Source organism: Apis dorsata, unplaced genomic scaffold (assembly GCF_000469605.1).
Source record: "Apis dorsata unplaced genomic scaffold, Apis dorsata 1.3 scaffold_92, whole genome shotgun sequence".
Taxonomy (NCBI): domain Eukaryota; kingdom Metazoa; phylum Arthropoda; class Insecta; order Hymenoptera; family Apidae; genus Apis; species Apis dorsata.
In genome coordinates this window covers 1,058,541-1,074,078 of record NW_006263390.1, presented here as the reverse complement: position 1 = coordinate 1,074,078, position 15,538 = coordinate 1,058,541, and the positions used below count along the sequence as shown (strand labels likewise).

Sequence of the window (15,538 nt, the reverse complement as noted above, 5' to 3'; positions counted from 1 at the left end):
TATATATATATATATATATATATATATATATATATAAGATATATTTTCAACAGCAATATATATTATTTAATTTTCATTTATTAAAATTTCATTTCATTAACTTACAATTCTAATTTCCTTAATAATTTCCGTATTTTTAGGTTCCATTTTTAGAGCAAATTGCAATTTTTCCATTGCTTTAGAAAATTCTCCCATTTTCAATAATGCCCGTCCATGACTACAAAATAAATATAATAAATACATTAGGTATTTTTTAAATATAGATATCTTCTAAAACTTATTTCAATACACAATACTTGAAATGAGTTTTAACTGTAGGTGTAGGTACTCTATTGCATGCACTACAAGCACGACGTGGCATATTTGCAATATTATAACAAACTGCAAGATTATTGTAGCCTCTTGAAAGTAATTTGTTTACTTCATCTTCTTCATCCTGATCTTTCAGTTCTACTTCTTCCAACCACTGAAGTCCTTTTGAATATCTAAAAGTACATGAGATAATTATAATATTGTTATAAATATATATCATTGAAAAAAATTTTATTTTTTTTACTCTCTTATAGCCTGTTTCACTTTTTGTTTACTAAAACAGTCTTTGGCAGTGTTAAATTTAGCATTTACACTCTTAACAATATTTGGAAGTTGTTTTCTTTCTTCTGAAGATAAACATTTAATATTATCAACAGATCCATTATCTATATAATCAGTTAAATGTACAATAAATAGAATTTCTTCGTTAGGAGGAATGCGAGGAGCACAACCATATTTTCCATATGCTAAATCTGGATGTATAATGAACATAGCTATTTCATGCTTTTGCATTGTTGTTATACCAATCTCTAAACCTGGTATTAACATGCCTTGATTAAGACGAAAAGTTTCTGCACCACCACGAGCAAAACTAGAATCAAATGGTTCATCCCTATATTCAAAATGTCCTATATATTTGATAGTAATTTGTGCATCATATGGCACAATAGATCCAACACCTTTTTGTTTTATTAATTTCATAACCTATAAAATTAAAAAAAACATTATTTTTTTTAAAAACTAAAAATATACAAAAAACAATAAAAAAAAAAACAATTTACTTTTCCATTTCCAAAAATATCAGTCATATTAGTTTTTAATTGCTCAAAGCTAATACCACAAACTGTAATTTGCTTGTTTATATTAGCATCATTACAATCATCTTCATCTTCATCTTCAAAATCATTCATATTTAGAAGATTTAATGCTTCTTCATTAGTTAATGGCAAATCTTCAGAATAACCAAATTCTTCTTCATCAAAATTTTCATAATCATTTGTGACTTCAAATACAAGTCCTTCTTTTAATGTTAAATCTCTAAAAAAAATATATTTTTATATTATTTATAAAATATATTTTATAATAAAATCTTTAATATATATATATATATATATTTTTTTTTTAAAGTATCGTAAAATCAATTTATATATATTTGTATACCTAAGACTAAATCCATCTGATGCATTTATATATTTTGCCATCTTAATTGCTAATATTATTTAATTATTTCTACTAACACTAGCACTAAGATTTAAAATAATCTTCTTTCACTATTTTTATTAAGATTAATTAAAATAATCTTTAAAAAAAAATCTCTCACGAGAAGGAAAATACCAATGTATATCTAATGTAAACACACTTACATATAATACGTTAATATGTATAAACTTGCCAATATATGAGACAAAATGCTGACAATGACAAACTCGCTGCGGTGACGATTCGTTTGAAAATCACATGGTATAATATCATTTCCCCCACTATTAACCATTTTGTCCCGCATACCGGCAACTCTGTGTATGAATTCAAATTAAACATTGCAATTATAAAATAATTTTACTTCTAATATTTGATAATTAATAAATTTGTATTATATTATAAATAATAAAAATCTATCAAATAATAGAACATGAATAAGAGAACATTTTTGGACATTGATGATACAATATTAATGAAAAATCTTATTTTACCTGTAAGTGATAATAATAATAATTAGACTTATTTTATGTTGAAATTAGTATATATGATATATATTTTTTATTTTTATAGGAAAATAAATCAATTAATGATAAATTAATAAAATCTGATTCAAAACCTTTCTTTATTATTCAACCTATACCAGGTAATTCTTATTAATCTTTTTTAAAAATTAATATATAAAATACATAACCTTTATACATACATTATAGGTATATGTGTAAAAACTAAAACTGATGCTGGAGAAAAAATATTTCTAAATATTTGTATATCTGATAAAATTCCATCACCTGATGATATATCGGATGTAAAACTTTTTGAAATATTATCTGAAGAAAACCCACAATTTGTTATACCTATGAGTATTGGAAGTGAAAGATTTGAATCTGATAAATGTAAATAAATTTCATAAAAGAATAATATTTAATTTAAAAAAATAATATTTAAAAAATATTAATTTTATAGGTGGATCTCCTTGTGTAACATATGATGTTGTGATTAATACAATATATTTTGAAAAATGTCAAAAAAACAAAAATTTTTTATTATTCACAATATCAGTTATAATGGATGGTGTATCAAATAAATTTAATAAAATATTAAATACAGAAGATTATGTAATTCTAAAAAACCGCAAGGTATATTTATTTTATAATCATCATAGAAATGTAAGATATATATAAAACTTCAAAATAAATTATAATTATTTATCAATTTAGGTAATGGGAAAATTACAACAACACAGAATTGAAAATCGTGAACCACGAGTTCATACAGAAACTAAAAAAAAATTAATTGAAGAAATTAAGACTCCTATTTCAAATATTCATGAAAAACAAAAAAATATTTCTTTAGAAACTAATGTTATCTCAAAATTGGATTATGTTTTACTGAAACAATTTTTAGAAGGAACATCCATTCATTTAATTGGTTTATTCCAGATACCTAAAGGAGTAAGATAATTAAAAACTTATTTTCAATAGATAATATATGTATTTTTATTTACTTATTTATTTAATATAGATTACGAGTAAAGAGATAGAAGTACTTCTTAATGAAGATCGTATTGTAATTATTATTGATAAAACTGGTACCACATGTGATCTATCAATTCCATATATCATAAATATAGAATCTGCAAAATGTATCTTAGACAATAATTTCAGAGTAAGAATATTTTATAATATAATATTTTAAAAATTTTTACATATATATATATATTTTTTATAACAATATTAGAATAATATATAATTTATTTATATTTTTAACAGATATTGAGATTAGATATGCCAGTAAAAAAGGCTTTAGAGAATATTCAAAATAATTAATTCAATCAATTATTTTATTATAACGAAAAATATTATAATATTTATTTATATTTTAAAAAGTTAAAATATAAATTGCACTATTTACTATTTCAACTGATTTTTTTTATTAACAAAACCACAATTTTAATATATATAAACAATAAAATTAGATCTAGATTAACAAATATAAAACAAGATTTGTATTTTTGGTATATGAAGTAATATAGAATGCCTGACAATATATTATATATCAATATAATAATGAATGTATAGGAACAAGCACTAAGTGTTGGAATGATTTTTATAGTGATTATATTCATTTCAATTTAAGCTATATTATACTATAAAAATCGTTTGAGAAATATTATTTTCATAATTAAAAAAAAATTTTATATTTCTGTGTAAAATGTTGGTCTTTCTATTCCAATCATGGTAAAAACATTTGGCAAGAGATATACTGTATTTACACCTATCATAAAACAAGTCATATATTTATGAAGTAAATCAATGAAAATCTTATTTTTATTTTCTGAATAATTTTCACTTTTCATATCCTTGGAATTAATTTTTAAAATGGCACATATTGTCCCATAAATAAAGGATTTGCAAGCAGCTCTTGTTGCAAGAATGCTACAAAATCCAAGTATTGTTCTAAGTATCATGCAGCCAAACATTGGATAAGATGGCCATATAATATCATATGGTGGTGATTTTGTAGGAGCTGACATTGATCCAATATTATAATTAAGCCATGCTCCTACATGAACTCCAGTAGTAACAGATACTACCATAGTAGTATCACCTCTAAAATAAAAAATTTATCATAGCAATCAAAATAATAAAGTATATATATTTATAAAGTATAAAATTATCACTTTCATTACCTAGTTGGTGTCCATTTTTTGCTGCATGGATAATAAACTATAACACCTATACTAAGGGCTATTAAAATTGCTAAAGCCCAAATATTTGTAAGAACATAATAATCTGTTATTTCCACTATAGGTACTAATGGAATCATTAATGCAATAGCTAATAATAAACCTGCTAGGATATCTAATACTGTGTGCATACCCAAATAGAGTCTACTCATACACACAATTGTACACCTTTTAAATAAATAATAATAATTTTAAAATCATTTATTAATTTTAATCAATCTATTGTCAAAGAATAATATATCACTTACCATAGAGTTGCAATTGTCCAACCAATGGAAATAGAATAAATATATCTATTCATTGTAAATAATACTACACTGAATGGAATTGATATACCAATCATAGCATGAGTGGATGGCATTCCATATTCTTCTGACCATTTGTCTTGTAATCGAACTGCTGGAGGACAAGCAGGTCTTGCCCAACATATAATATCTTTTAATATTTGACCTACGTACAAACTTTTGTAATATAACTATAAAATATTTAGAAATAAAATTATTAATATAAGATCTTATATTATATCTCTATGGAGGAATAACATACCTATTGTCATAACAATAGCCCATACTAAGACAACTCTTCTACCAACTGCACCATCAATATTCCAAAACCAAAAAGGTATAAATGTAGAATAAAATATTTCATCTCCTAATATTGTTCCAAATAAAAATAAATAATACCAAAAATAATTTGTTATGGTATAATTTGTATTATAAATGCCTGATGATTGTTTTTGTTTATCATCTGTATAAATATTCTCATTAATTATCTTTTCCTCTGTTGTAATATAACCATTTTCTTTTATTCCTTCAGATTTCAATAAAAAAATATTTGAATTCAATTTAATATTTCGAGAATTAGTATCATGAATTTCTGATAATAAATTTTCTTTACAATATTCTTTCTGCGTATAATGTATTTTTACACCAAAATATTTTTGTATTTTTGCCACTAAAGAAGCATCTTTCAAATATTCTACAACTTCTGACCACATAGTTTCTACATGTAATATACAAGTTTCATCGCCACAAAAACATTTTATTTATCGCAATATGTATTAATATGGCAATAATAAATTTATAAAATTGTATAAGATTTTAATATATAAAAGAATTGTTAAAATGAAAATAATTGAATGTAAATCTATCACGTTAATTTATCCAATATTCATAGAGTCATTTATAACAAATTTTTATTTTTAATATGATAATTCAAAGTACACGTGTATTAAATAAACGTAAAATTGATAATATTGCCGTACATCATCTTAAAAGATGATATGTTTTACTATCTTCACAACACGTTATTTGTATGCCATAAAGTAATTTATACATAGTTACAGAAAAGATGTTGCAATTTAAATCCGCCATATTCAAGAGAAACCAACAATTTTATGGCAGTTTTACAATCAAACCATATTTATATCTTAATGTAAAGAAGCATTAATATTTTTAATTATTGAAAACTAGGAAAAGTAGAAAACGAAATATATATTATATATTTGATAAGCTTATATATTTGATAAAAAAAATTCTAATATAAAAAGAAGTAACCTTAGTCCTTTTATTTAATAACCTACCTTTAATTTCTTAATTGGAATTTTATATACAATAATAAAACTTATAAAATAAAATAGACCCATTTCCCATATATTACAATATATAAAATATACAATAAACAATACTATTTAAAAATACAATAAAAGAACATTTCGCAATTTTTTTTCTATCAATGATATATATATTATTAAATTATTAAATCATATATACTTATCATAATCATGTATATATATATATATATATATATATATATACATATCATGTATATATGATTTAATATATGAAATATTATTTGCAAAATGAATATTTATCACAGAAACATTTCAATTTAAAATTTAATCATTCATTAGTTGATTTATTATTGAAACATTTGTCCAATAAGAGCGAAACTTTTAACAGCTAAAGAAACATCAGAAATATCAGAATTTGGATGAATATGTAAATCTGATGTATTAACAGCATTTACATTAGTAATATTCTGAGAATTTATCTTTTGAATATTATCAATATAGCTTTTGCTGTTTTGTGTATTCATGGAATTTGTATTATTCAGATACATTTGTGGTAATACTGTGATAATAGGAGTTACACTTGGCGAAGATATATCAGATTCACAATAAGCTTGCACACTTTGTGTTGAATTAGATTGATAGCTATTATATTGTGCTTTACATTTTTTCTCATGTACAAATAAACTACCAGAATGACTATATGCTGTACCACAAATTTTACAAGCATATGGTTTTTCTCCCGTATGCGTGAATTTATGTTCTTTCAGATATTTTAATCTTCTGAATGATTTACCGCACGTTTTACAATGATAATTTGCTTCTCCAGTATGTGTTGTAATATGTGCTTTAAGTGTACATGATTTGGCAAAAGCAGCACTACAAAAATGACAAACAAATGGTCTATCACCAGTATGAGTTCTTTCATGATTAATACAATTAGAATTTGATGTGAATCCTCTTCCACAATATTTGCAAACATGAGGCTTATAGCCTGTATGTGTTCTCATATGAAACATGAGACCTGTATTTTGCCTGAAAGTCTTACTACATATATGACATAAAAATCGTTTAAAATTTACATCTTGTTGTTCTTTAGCACGTTCATGAATTCTTATATGTTTCTGTAATTTAATTTCTTTTTCAAAAGATTTATTACATTCGTCACATCGAAATGGTTTTAATCTTTCATTTGGTTTATCTTGATTTTTTATTTTCTCATCACAAGTACACATTTTACCACATGTCAGACAGTTTTCTTCTTCTCCATTATGCATACTCAATTGATGTTTTAACAAAGATTTTTTTGTATCGTATGATTTTCCACAAATTTTACAAGGAAAACCCTTTTCTTCATTATCTGAATCAAGTTCCTCTCTAATCCAACTATTTATTAATTTAATAGCTGATTTATCATCACATGGTTTTTGTGTTTCTAATGATATTGCCTTTTCATCATGTCCATATCGATTCTTATGACTATTTAATCTATCTTGACGAAAAAATTTCATATTACATACATTGCAAACAAATTTTTTTTCAATATGAATTTGTATATGTTTTTGAAATGATTTTTCATTTGCACAATATTTAGTACAATAATTACATCGGTAAAGTGTTTCATGATTAAAAGAATCAATATTTTCAGCATTAATATCTGATGATAAATTTAAATTGGATTTTTTATCATTAGATTCTAATGTCTTTTTTTTATGGATATTTAAAATAATATTTTCATTTGTTATAAATTCTTCTTCTATTGTTTTTATATTTTTGTTACTTTCAGCTTCAAAAATCTTTTTTTCTGGTTCAATATTTTCCAATTTTCTTTTATCTCTTATTTCCTTTAGAATGGAAAGAACTTCTTTTGGATTAGTTCTTTTATGAACATTTAAATGTCTTACCATAGTATCAGTTTTTCTAAAATTTCTATTACATATTTTACAAAGCACTGGTTTAGGTTTTTCCTTAATCATATGCAATTTGCTATGCTGTATTAATTTATCAAGATGAAAAAAATATTTGCTACATTTATCACATGTAAATTTTTTTTCATCATGAGTCAAAATATGTCTATCCAAAGATCTTTTACTAGAATAACATCTTGTACATTTTGGACAAATATGAGAATTTTGAGAATCTTTTTTTTTAATATCTGCTGGATCATTATCCCATTTAACAGTTGTATTTTTTTTTATGTATTGCCTTTGTCTTTCTTTATGATTTTTTAAATTTTCTATAGATGTTACTCTTTTAAACATTGTCATTTTTTTTGTTCGATAAACTTCTCTTCCTGTAATATTTTTTTTATATTCTGTTTGTTTACATTTCATATAACCATTTTGTTTATTTAAATTGCTATTAGATTCTTTATCTTCTACATATTTTGATTCATTAATCATTTCATTATCTTTTATATTTTTAGTATCTGAATTAACAATTATCATTGAATAAGGATTATAACCCATTGCAGTTTCAAGTTTAATTAAATCAGAAGTAAAAGAATAATCAGTTTGACAATATTGATCCTGATAAAAAAAAAAATATTAATACTTTTATGATCATGTTTTTTATTTACAAAATAAATATATACTTACTATTGTAGTCTTACATAAGTTAATATTATATATTTTTTCCACTTTACCATATAATTCTCTTAATTGGATATCAGATTGTTGACATTGCTGTCTTAATTCATGAGCATCATTAATTTTTAATATACATTTCATGCAAATAGTGGAAGGTAAACCATCATTCTCTAATATCTATTAAAAGAGAAATACATTATGAAAAATGTAATACATATGAAAATACATTATGAAAAATATTTCAAAAGAAGAAAAGTATTGAAATTAAACTGACCTCTATACCACTGCACAAACGAAGTTTTTCAGATAAATCAATTGTGTTTTCGTCTATAGAATTAGTTTGTTTAGCATTGAAAATGCATTGGTTATTTTGATTTGTTGCAAGACAAACGCGGCAAATATTGCCACTATCATTTGATAAAATTGATGTTTTATTTTCGATTTCCATTAGATATTAGTTAAACTAAGTGTTTAACTAGAAATATATTTATATATATTGTTTATAATCGTTGATCATAAATGATCATAATTTAGACATGATACAATAGCATTCACCATTACATACGCGTAATTTTTTTTTTTTTTTATATAAAAGTTCATCAGTGTTTCTGGTAGAGTTTCTATGACTGTTGTAAAAATTCAAGGTTTTTTACAATATAATCATTATTTTAAAATAATAATCTTTCATTACATTATTGTTATTTTTTATTGTATAATATATATTTCAAATTCATCTTTAAAAATAAAATATCAATAAAAACGAAAAATACAAATAAGTACTAATCTAACCATTTCATTTGTTCGTGACATAAGCAACTACGATATAATATATATAATAGTAAATACTAAATGCACAAATAACGATTTAAGACATTAGAATATTTAAAAAAGTTTATGCGATAAAAACAATCGTTTTACATTATACGTGTAAATAAATGGAAAACTTACCAGCAAAAAGAAGTTATGAAGATGATGGTACTACATCGAATTCGAAAGAAAGAAAAAAGCTTAATACTAGTCGGTACTTAACCTATGACGTTTTAAGAATTGTATTTAAATATTTGAATGGAATGGAACTCTCGAACGCTTCAATGGTTTGCAGGTGTGGAAAGGTTCATTATTTATATAAAGTTCTTATATCTTAAATGAAAGAAAAATTCATTGTTTATTCGTCGTAGAAGTCTACCCAGTCGAGAGATAAACATTTGACAAAAGTATATCTTTATTTATTAAATTTTTAATAATTTTTAATAAATATTACGAAATTTTATCAGATTATTTTTATAATATCGGTATTCTCGCAATTCATAAAATATGCTAATGTATAGCGCTTTTTTTGCATTTCAGATCTTGGTTAGAAGTGGCAAATGATGAAAAACGAACAAGAGGGGGTCCTATCTGTTTTATAGAAAATTTAGAAATGGGTGTGGAATATTTTAATATTCAAATTACCGAAAAATTAAGAATCAAGCCAACATTAGGATTAATTTTTAAAGCTCCACGTAGATTATATAATAAACAAGGTATATTATTTATATTATATTTTAATTTTTTCACATTTTAGGATAGTTTTAAATAAATAAATATATATATTTATTATTAATTATAATATAATATATTATATATAATTATAATATTAATATCATAATATTATTATAATAATTATAATATAATATAATATATATAATTAATTTTAATAAAATATATATAATATTTAATGAATAATTATATTTAATTTTATAAAGATTGCCATTGTAAAATACTTCCAAAAAATTGTGATGCAATAACACTTGCCACATTTGGTATACTTATCAATGATAAAGAAATGGAAAGTGCTTTAGACAATATTGTATGTGCATTTTTACCTGAAATACCAGATGTAACAATCACAATTGTTGCATTTTCAAAATATAAGGTACAACATTATAGACGAATGAAAAAAGCTCTTAGCAGACATGGAACTAATGGATCTAAATGTCTTTTATTATTTTGTAATCAAAGAGGTCGTGCTTTAGCACAAACAGCTGCAGGGGAATTACAATTATGGTAAAATTTTAAATAATATCTAATATATAATTTATTATAAGATAACCTTGTTTTTTTTTTTACATTTAGTAACAAAACAGTTAAACCTTCTGTATGGGGAGGAGTAGTTAAGGATTTATATGTGTATAATTCAAAAAATCCTACAAATGATGATTATGTTCGATTTGCATTTTGTGTTGGAATTACTATAGTTGGATCAGTAGATTCATGGTCTATAGTTATGGATGAAAGTTATAAAACTAAGGAATTAGTTGAACAGAGATTAAAATTATTTAAGAGTCATATTTCTCTAAAAAAACATTCCATGGGTTTTATGTTTGCGTGTTGTGAACGTGGAGAAAATATGTTTAATGAACGAAATGTGGAGTCATCTATTTTCAAAAAATTATTTCCAGACATACCATTAGTAGGATGTTTCGGTGATGGAGAATTCGGAGAAACTACAATACCAACTAGTAAATATCTTTTATTATGACAATATTATTATAATGGAAAACTAAATAATTATATTAATACATTTTTTTCAGAAAGCTTTAATGATAAAAAAAATTTCTGGTACCACGAGAGATCAACCGTTTTTTTGATAATTACATATGGTTAAAATTCATAATCTATAACAAATAAAAATCTGAATCTCTTTAAAATTAATTGAAATAATATCTTTGAATTAAAAACGTATGTGATATACGTTAAATCGCGAACTATAATATACAAAGTCTACAATTGTGATTTAATTGTGAGAAAAAATGTGTTTTGTAATGATTTATGTTAATATATTTTACGTTCGTATAAATCATTTTATATTTCTCTTTAATTTACTTCGTAAAAAAAAAATCTTTTTACTTTTTATTTATCTTAAAAGAAATGGATGGCTTCCTGAATAATGAACAAAACAATTTAAAAATAATTATCAGTATAGAAAACGACAATTCTGTTTAATATCACATATGCGTTTACTGTTTCAACGCGATAATATGAAAATACTAAGCATATCCAACAGATAAGTGGGTAAAAATCTACACTTCTTTGAATACAATTATAATGTTTAAGGCATTGTTAAACAACCACTTGATAGTATTTCCGCACATCCGAGATTGGAATAAAGATAAAATAAAGGAAACTAGGCCATGTAAGAGATTGTTTATGTTTATGTGATATTGTCAGGGTTTATAAAAAGGTTATTTTAAAATTTTCGTCACCTAAATAAGACAACTAGTATTTCTAAGTACTTACATATTGAAAATTTTTTATTGCATATGAGTTTTTAATTTTTTAAATATCAAATAGTGATTTTTAAATGTAAAACAATGATTACGCTAAATCTATTGACATATTTCATATTAGTCATTTTATTTAATTTTACAATTTGCAAAACATGGAATAGTAATTTGCAACAAAGATACGATGGATATGGTCAGGATTGGATTTTTATGCCTGATGGAAATGATCAACCACAGGTTGCAGTACTAAAACGCGCAGAAAATGATGAACGAGACATTTTTGATGAATCAGAAATATCTTTTATTCTTTATACTAGGTATTTATAATTTATAATTTAAATATTTATTTAAAAATATATTTAAATCTTTTTTGAAATGTAAATATATTTCAAGATATGGTTCTAAAAATGGTACTCAATTATATACGAACGATACCAAAGAACTACAAAATTCTAATTTTGATCCATCTCGACAAACGAAGTTTATAACGCATGGATGGAAATCGAGTGCAATGAGTACTAATATCGCCAATTTGAAAGATGGTATTATAAAGATTTGAAAATGTGATTTAATATAAAATCTATTTCACAATACATATTTCACAATTTTTTATGATTATATAGAATATTTAAAACATAATGATTACAATATCATTATGGTTGATTGGCAACCTTTGGCTGCAAGCACATTTTATCTTGGACCAATGCAAAATACAAAACTGGTAGGAAAAGCAGCTGCTGAATTTATCGACTTTTTAGTTGCAGAAACTGGCCTTGAAACTGAAAATATTCATTTTCTTGGTATACAATATTATTAATTTGAATTAAAAATATAATTATTATAGTTTTTTTATATTTTGATTATTATTATACAAAGGACATTCTCTTGGAGCGCATGTAGCTGGTAATACGGGAAGTTCAATAACTTCTGGTCATTTAGGAAGAATAACAGGTTTAGATCCTGCTTTGCCTGGATTTCATTTACTTACATCCAATAAAACTCGATTAGATCCTTCAGATGCGATATTTGTTGATATTATTCATTCTTGTGGTGGAATCTTAGGATTTCTACAACCTTTAGGCAGCGTAGATTTCTATCCAAATGCAGGAACACCTATTCAACCTGGTTGCTGTTGTATTCCAGAAATAATAGGTAATATATAATTTATGTATTTAGTAATAAATACATCTACACATATGATTCTATTTACATAGAGGCATGTAGTCACACTCGAGCGACTATATATTTTACCGAAAGTATTAGTTCTAAAACTGGATTTGTGGCGAATAAATGCGATACGTGGAATCAATTTATGCAAGGAAATTGCAATTACTCCAAAACTACATTGATGGGAGAATATGTTGATAAAACGGCTACTGGAACTTATTTTCTTGAAACAGGATCTGAACCTCCTTATGCCATATCAAAAGAAATAACTGATAATATGATTTAAAAAAATTATTAATATTTTAAAATGAATGTAGGTAAGTAAAACTTATTATAGAATAAAATATATAAATTTAATGAAAATAATTTTATATGCAACATATCTAATATAAAATAATTTTAATAAATAATAATTACATTATATATAACATTTGATATACAACAAACTTCATGCATTGTCAACTTTCCAATAATTATTTTGAATATCGATATTTATCTTATCTACAAAATATGTATTAATTTGATGTAACTAGCAATAGTTGATCGCTTCAGGAATGATTTAATATCCTTAAATTGGTTTGTATAATAAAGTCGTAACATATTTTTTGCGATAACGGTGTGTCGCAGACAAAACCATTACACTGTCTTTAATGCTTAAAGCATATAAATGATTTAACATAACATGATTTGGTTCTGGTAAAAGTGTTGGTTCACACTGAAATTAACATTAATAAAAATTTGTATATTAGTAAATTCTTTAGTAAATTAAAATATACATATTTTTATATATTTACTTACAGATAAAGGAGTATCTTTATTAAGAATAACTTGAAGTAAATGTGGTGGCAATATTGGTGGACCGGCAACTTTCTCCCAAGGTTTATGAGGAGGAATTTCTTGTCCATATTCCGTCTGTGCGCTACTTGTAACACCTTCACTATCTTTTGCAAGAGCTTGGAAAACTTCAAAATCAGATTTTCTTACAGATACTAAATTATTTTTGGAACCCATACCATTATCAACAATTTTCTATAGTATAAAAAGTTTCAATTAAAACATATATGAATTAAAGAATATTTTAATATCACTTAAGATTAATAAAATAATTTCTTACAATATCTGGATCATGTCTCCATTCACCATCAACAAAAAATTTATATTGATGTTCTCCTTCTGGCAAATCAATAATTGTAACAAAATCACCATGACTTTTAACCATTGGTAATGTTTTCCATCCAGTAAAAGTTCCGCTGATATAAACTTGTTTACCACCTCCTTCCCATTTAAAAACTGTTGGTAATACTTTACTATCTGTTACTTTAGTACCTTCGGATACTGTATTTGAACGAGGACGTTGAGAAGTAAAATCATCTCCATCTTGATGAGCGTTAGTCTATTATTAATAAAAATAATAAAAATTCTTTGAGCAAAATTCTCTTTGTATTTTTATATTTTATTTAATATAATGAACTGAACTAATTATTGAATATAATGAAATATAATTAAAAATACTTTAGCAAAATAAGGTTCTTCTTCTTCATGAGATGATTGAAAAACTAATTTTTGGCTTGGTTTTTTATCAAAAACAAAAGCTTGGCCTTCCTTCCCTGGTGAAGGTGGAGGATATTCTTTAACATGACGATGCTCTCTATTTGTATTACTTGTGTGGTGATGTCCAACTGGTTGATTACTTCCAGCATTGCCCATTATCAGACTGTTGTCACAAAGAAAATTAAGATCACGATAAATGTTAATTTGACACAAATTATTGATAAAATATATAATAAAATATATGTATGTTCAACCTGTCTTTTAAATCACTTGTTTTATTTACAAAAATCTAAATTCCAAGAAATTATATCTTATTTAATTAAAATACGATTACGATCTAACTTTAGATTAATATTATTTATTATTTTATTTTCATTAATATTCTTTAATTGGAACATATGTTATTTATAAGCTACAAATCAAGCACAATAAAAACTTAAAATGTCAAAAAATGATATGATAAAAATAATGATTTCATTAGATTTGACTAAAAATGGCTGCCACACTTGTTGAAAATTTACTTATCGACATAAGTGAATATTGAACCACAGATGAAATATAGAATAGACATGATATGCAATACTTTTTCATGTCACAGAAATGCAATCACCTGATTCTTTTATTATTTTTTTGTCATATATGATATTATCATTCAGTATAAAAAATAATTGTAGCATCAAAAGCTGTTATTTTTTCATTATGCTATTTATGAATATAGCAATGTAATAAGCTGCATGTTTTTTGACACGAGTGATAGTTTATTTTTTAAACATTGCGATAATGAAATTAATTATTTTTTTAAGTTTTTTTTGCTTTTTTTATATTCACACTTGAGGTTACCAATATGTATTATTCAGTTTAGTTATTGTTTTATTATATTTAATTATAATTTTAATTTTACATTTATTTCATGGTCTTGATTTTTATTTTTTCAAATCATTGTTTGATTATCAGAATATTGAAAGATAATTTTCTTATATATTAGATAACATTTTATTTTTTTTTATAAAAATAAACATATTTAGAATATATCTTAAATATCTTTTACTGAAATTGAAACGAATATATAATATATAATAATTATATATAATAGATTTAAAATTTTTTTTAAATCTTTAAATATATCTATTTATAATAT

General features: G+C 23.9%; 7 protein-coding genes across 13 annotated transcripts in view; 3 read left to right on the top strand and 4 right to left on the bottom strand.

The window, feature by feature from the left end:
- Positions 1–1,692, bottom strand: part of LOC102679611 (inactive peptidyl-prolyl cis-trans isomerase shutdown) — a 2,049-nt gene extending 357 nt beyond the window's left edge. Inside the window, exons 1-5 of one of the 2 annotated variants that reach the window (XM_031508577.1) lie at positions 1,474–1,692; positions 1,095–1,350; positions 557–1,017; positions 297–485; positions 102–217 (exon numbers count right to left, since the gene is read on the bottom strand). In XM_031508577.1, the coding sequence (XP_031364437.1) occupies positions 102–217; positions 297–485; positions 557–1,017; positions 1,095–1,350; positions 1,474–1,514 (1,063 nt within the window). In that variant the 5' untranslated portion in view covers positions 1,515–1,692. Of the gene's footprint in view, positions 1–69; positions 218–296; positions 486–556; positions 1,018–1,094; positions 1,351–1,473 lie in introns of both variants that reach the window. The other variant, XM_006611768.2, reaches the window with a different exon arrangement.
- A 116-nt stretch (positions 1,693–1,808) lies between these two features.
- LOC102675543 (PIH1 domain-containing protein 1-like) lies at positions 1,809–3,427 on the top strand. Of its 2 annotated transcripts, XM_031508578.1 has the most exons (7): positions 1,809–2,005; positions 2,083–2,155; positions 2,223–2,405; positions 2,476–2,648; positions 2,730–2,963; positions 3,034–3,177; positions 3,282–3,362. In XM_031508578.1, exons 1-7 carry the CDS (start codon positions 1,943–1,945, stop codon positions 3,336–3,338), a joined length of 927 nt encoding a protein of 308 aa, XP_031364438.1. In that variant the 5' UTR covers positions 1,809–1,942; the 3' UTR covers positions 3,339–3,362. The 2 variants fall into 2 exon arrangements, with proteins under 2 accessions (XP_031364438.1, XP_031364439.1); XM_031508579.1 differs by lacking the exon at positions 3,034–3,177 and having other exon boundaries at positions 3,282–3,427.
- LOC102679728 (sphingosine-1-phosphate phosphatase 1-like) lies at positions 3,419–5,619 on the bottom strand. The gene is made up of 4 exons (XM_006611769.2): positions 4,805–5,619; positions 4,507–4,708; positions 4,202–4,426; positions 3,419–4,121 (listed from the first exon to the last, which is right to left on the bottom strand). The coding sequence occupies exons 1-4, from the start codon at positions 5,253–5,255 to the stop codon at positions 3,707–3,709; spliced, it is 1,293 nt and encodes a 430-aa protein (XP_006611832.1). The 5' UTR covers positions 5,256–5,619; the 3' UTR covers positions 3,419–3,706.
- Positions 5,620–6,141: 522 nt separating this feature from the next.
- On the bottom strand, positions 6,142–9,088 carry LOC102680041 (oocyte zinc finger protein XlCOF6-like). The gene is made up of 3 exons (XM_006611772.2): positions 8,691–9,088; positions 8,426–8,593; positions 6,142–8,356 (listed from the first exon to the last, which is right to left on the bottom strand). The coding sequence occupies exons 1-3, from the start codon at positions 8,862–8,864 to the stop codon at positions 6,179–6,181; spliced, it is 2,520 nt and encodes an 839-aa protein (XP_006611835.1). The 5' UTR covers positions 8,865–9,088; the 3' UTR covers positions 6,142–6,178.
- Positions 9,089–9,192: 104 nt separating this feature from the next.
- LOC102680162 (F-box only protein 22-like) lies at positions 9,193–11,366 on the top strand. 3 transcript variants are annotated; one of them, XM_006611774.2, is made up of 6 exons: positions 9,213–9,433; positions 9,519–9,630; positions 9,764–9,939; positions 10,162–10,462; positions 10,532–10,917; positions 10,990–11,366. In XM_006611774.2, the coding sequence occupies exons 3-6, from the start codon at positions 9,837–9,839 to the stop codon at positions 11,061–11,063; spliced, it is 864 nt and encodes a 287-aa protein (XP_006611837.1). In that variant the 5' UTR covers positions 9,213–9,433; positions 9,519–9,630; positions 9,764–9,836; the 3' UTR covers positions 11,064–11,366. The 3 variants fall into 3 exon arrangements, with proteins under 3 accessions (XP_006611836.1, XP_031364435.1, XP_006611837.1); XM_006611773.2 differs by lacking the exon at positions 9,519–9,630 and having other exon boundaries at positions 9,193–9,518; XM_031508575.1 differs by having other exon boundaries at positions 9,211–9,630.
- A 90-nt stretch (positions 11,367–11,456) lies between these two features.
- On the top strand, positions 11,457–13,965 carry LOC102680376 (pancreatic triacylglycerol lipase-like). Of its 2 annotated transcripts, XM_031508576.1 has the most exons (7): positions 11,457–11,591; positions 11,847–11,999; positions 12,076–12,224; positions 12,306–12,482; positions 12,559–12,834; positions 12,897–13,166; positions 13,650–13,965. In XM_031508576.1, the coding sequence occupies exons 2-6, from the start codon at positions 11,893–11,895 to the stop codon at positions 13,133–13,135; spliced, it is 948 nt and encodes a 315-aa protein (XP_031364436.1). In that variant the 5' UTR covers positions 11,457–11,591; positions 11,847–11,892; the 3' UTR covers positions 13,136–13,166; positions 13,650–13,965. The 2 variants fall into 2 exon arrangements, with proteins under 2 accessions (XP_031364436.1, XP_006611838.1); XM_006611775.2 differs by lacking the exon at positions 11,457–11,591 and having other exon boundaries at positions 11,660–11,999.
- LOC102680506 (5'-AMP-activated protein kinase subunit beta-2) lies at positions 13,232–15,148 on the bottom strand. Of its 2 annotated transcripts, none has more exons than XM_031508580.1 (5): positions 15,104–15,148; positions 14,362–14,579; positions 13,964–14,242; positions 13,648–13,878; positions 13,232–13,564 (listed from the first exon to the last, which is right to left on the bottom strand). In XM_031508580.1, exons 2-5 carry the CDS (start codon positions 14,554–14,556, stop codon positions 13,418–13,420), a joined length of 852 nt encoding a protein of 283 aa, XP_031364440.1. In that variant the 5' UTR covers positions 14,557–14,579; positions 15,104–15,148; the 3' UTR covers positions 13,232–13,417. The 2 variants fall into 2 exon arrangements, with proteins under 2 accessions (XP_031364440.1, XP_006611839.1); XM_006611776.2 differs by lacking the exon at positions 15,104–15,148 and adding an exon at positions 14,655–15,028 and having other exon boundaries at positions 14,362–14,563.
- Positions 15,149–15,538: the final 390 nt, after the last annotated feature.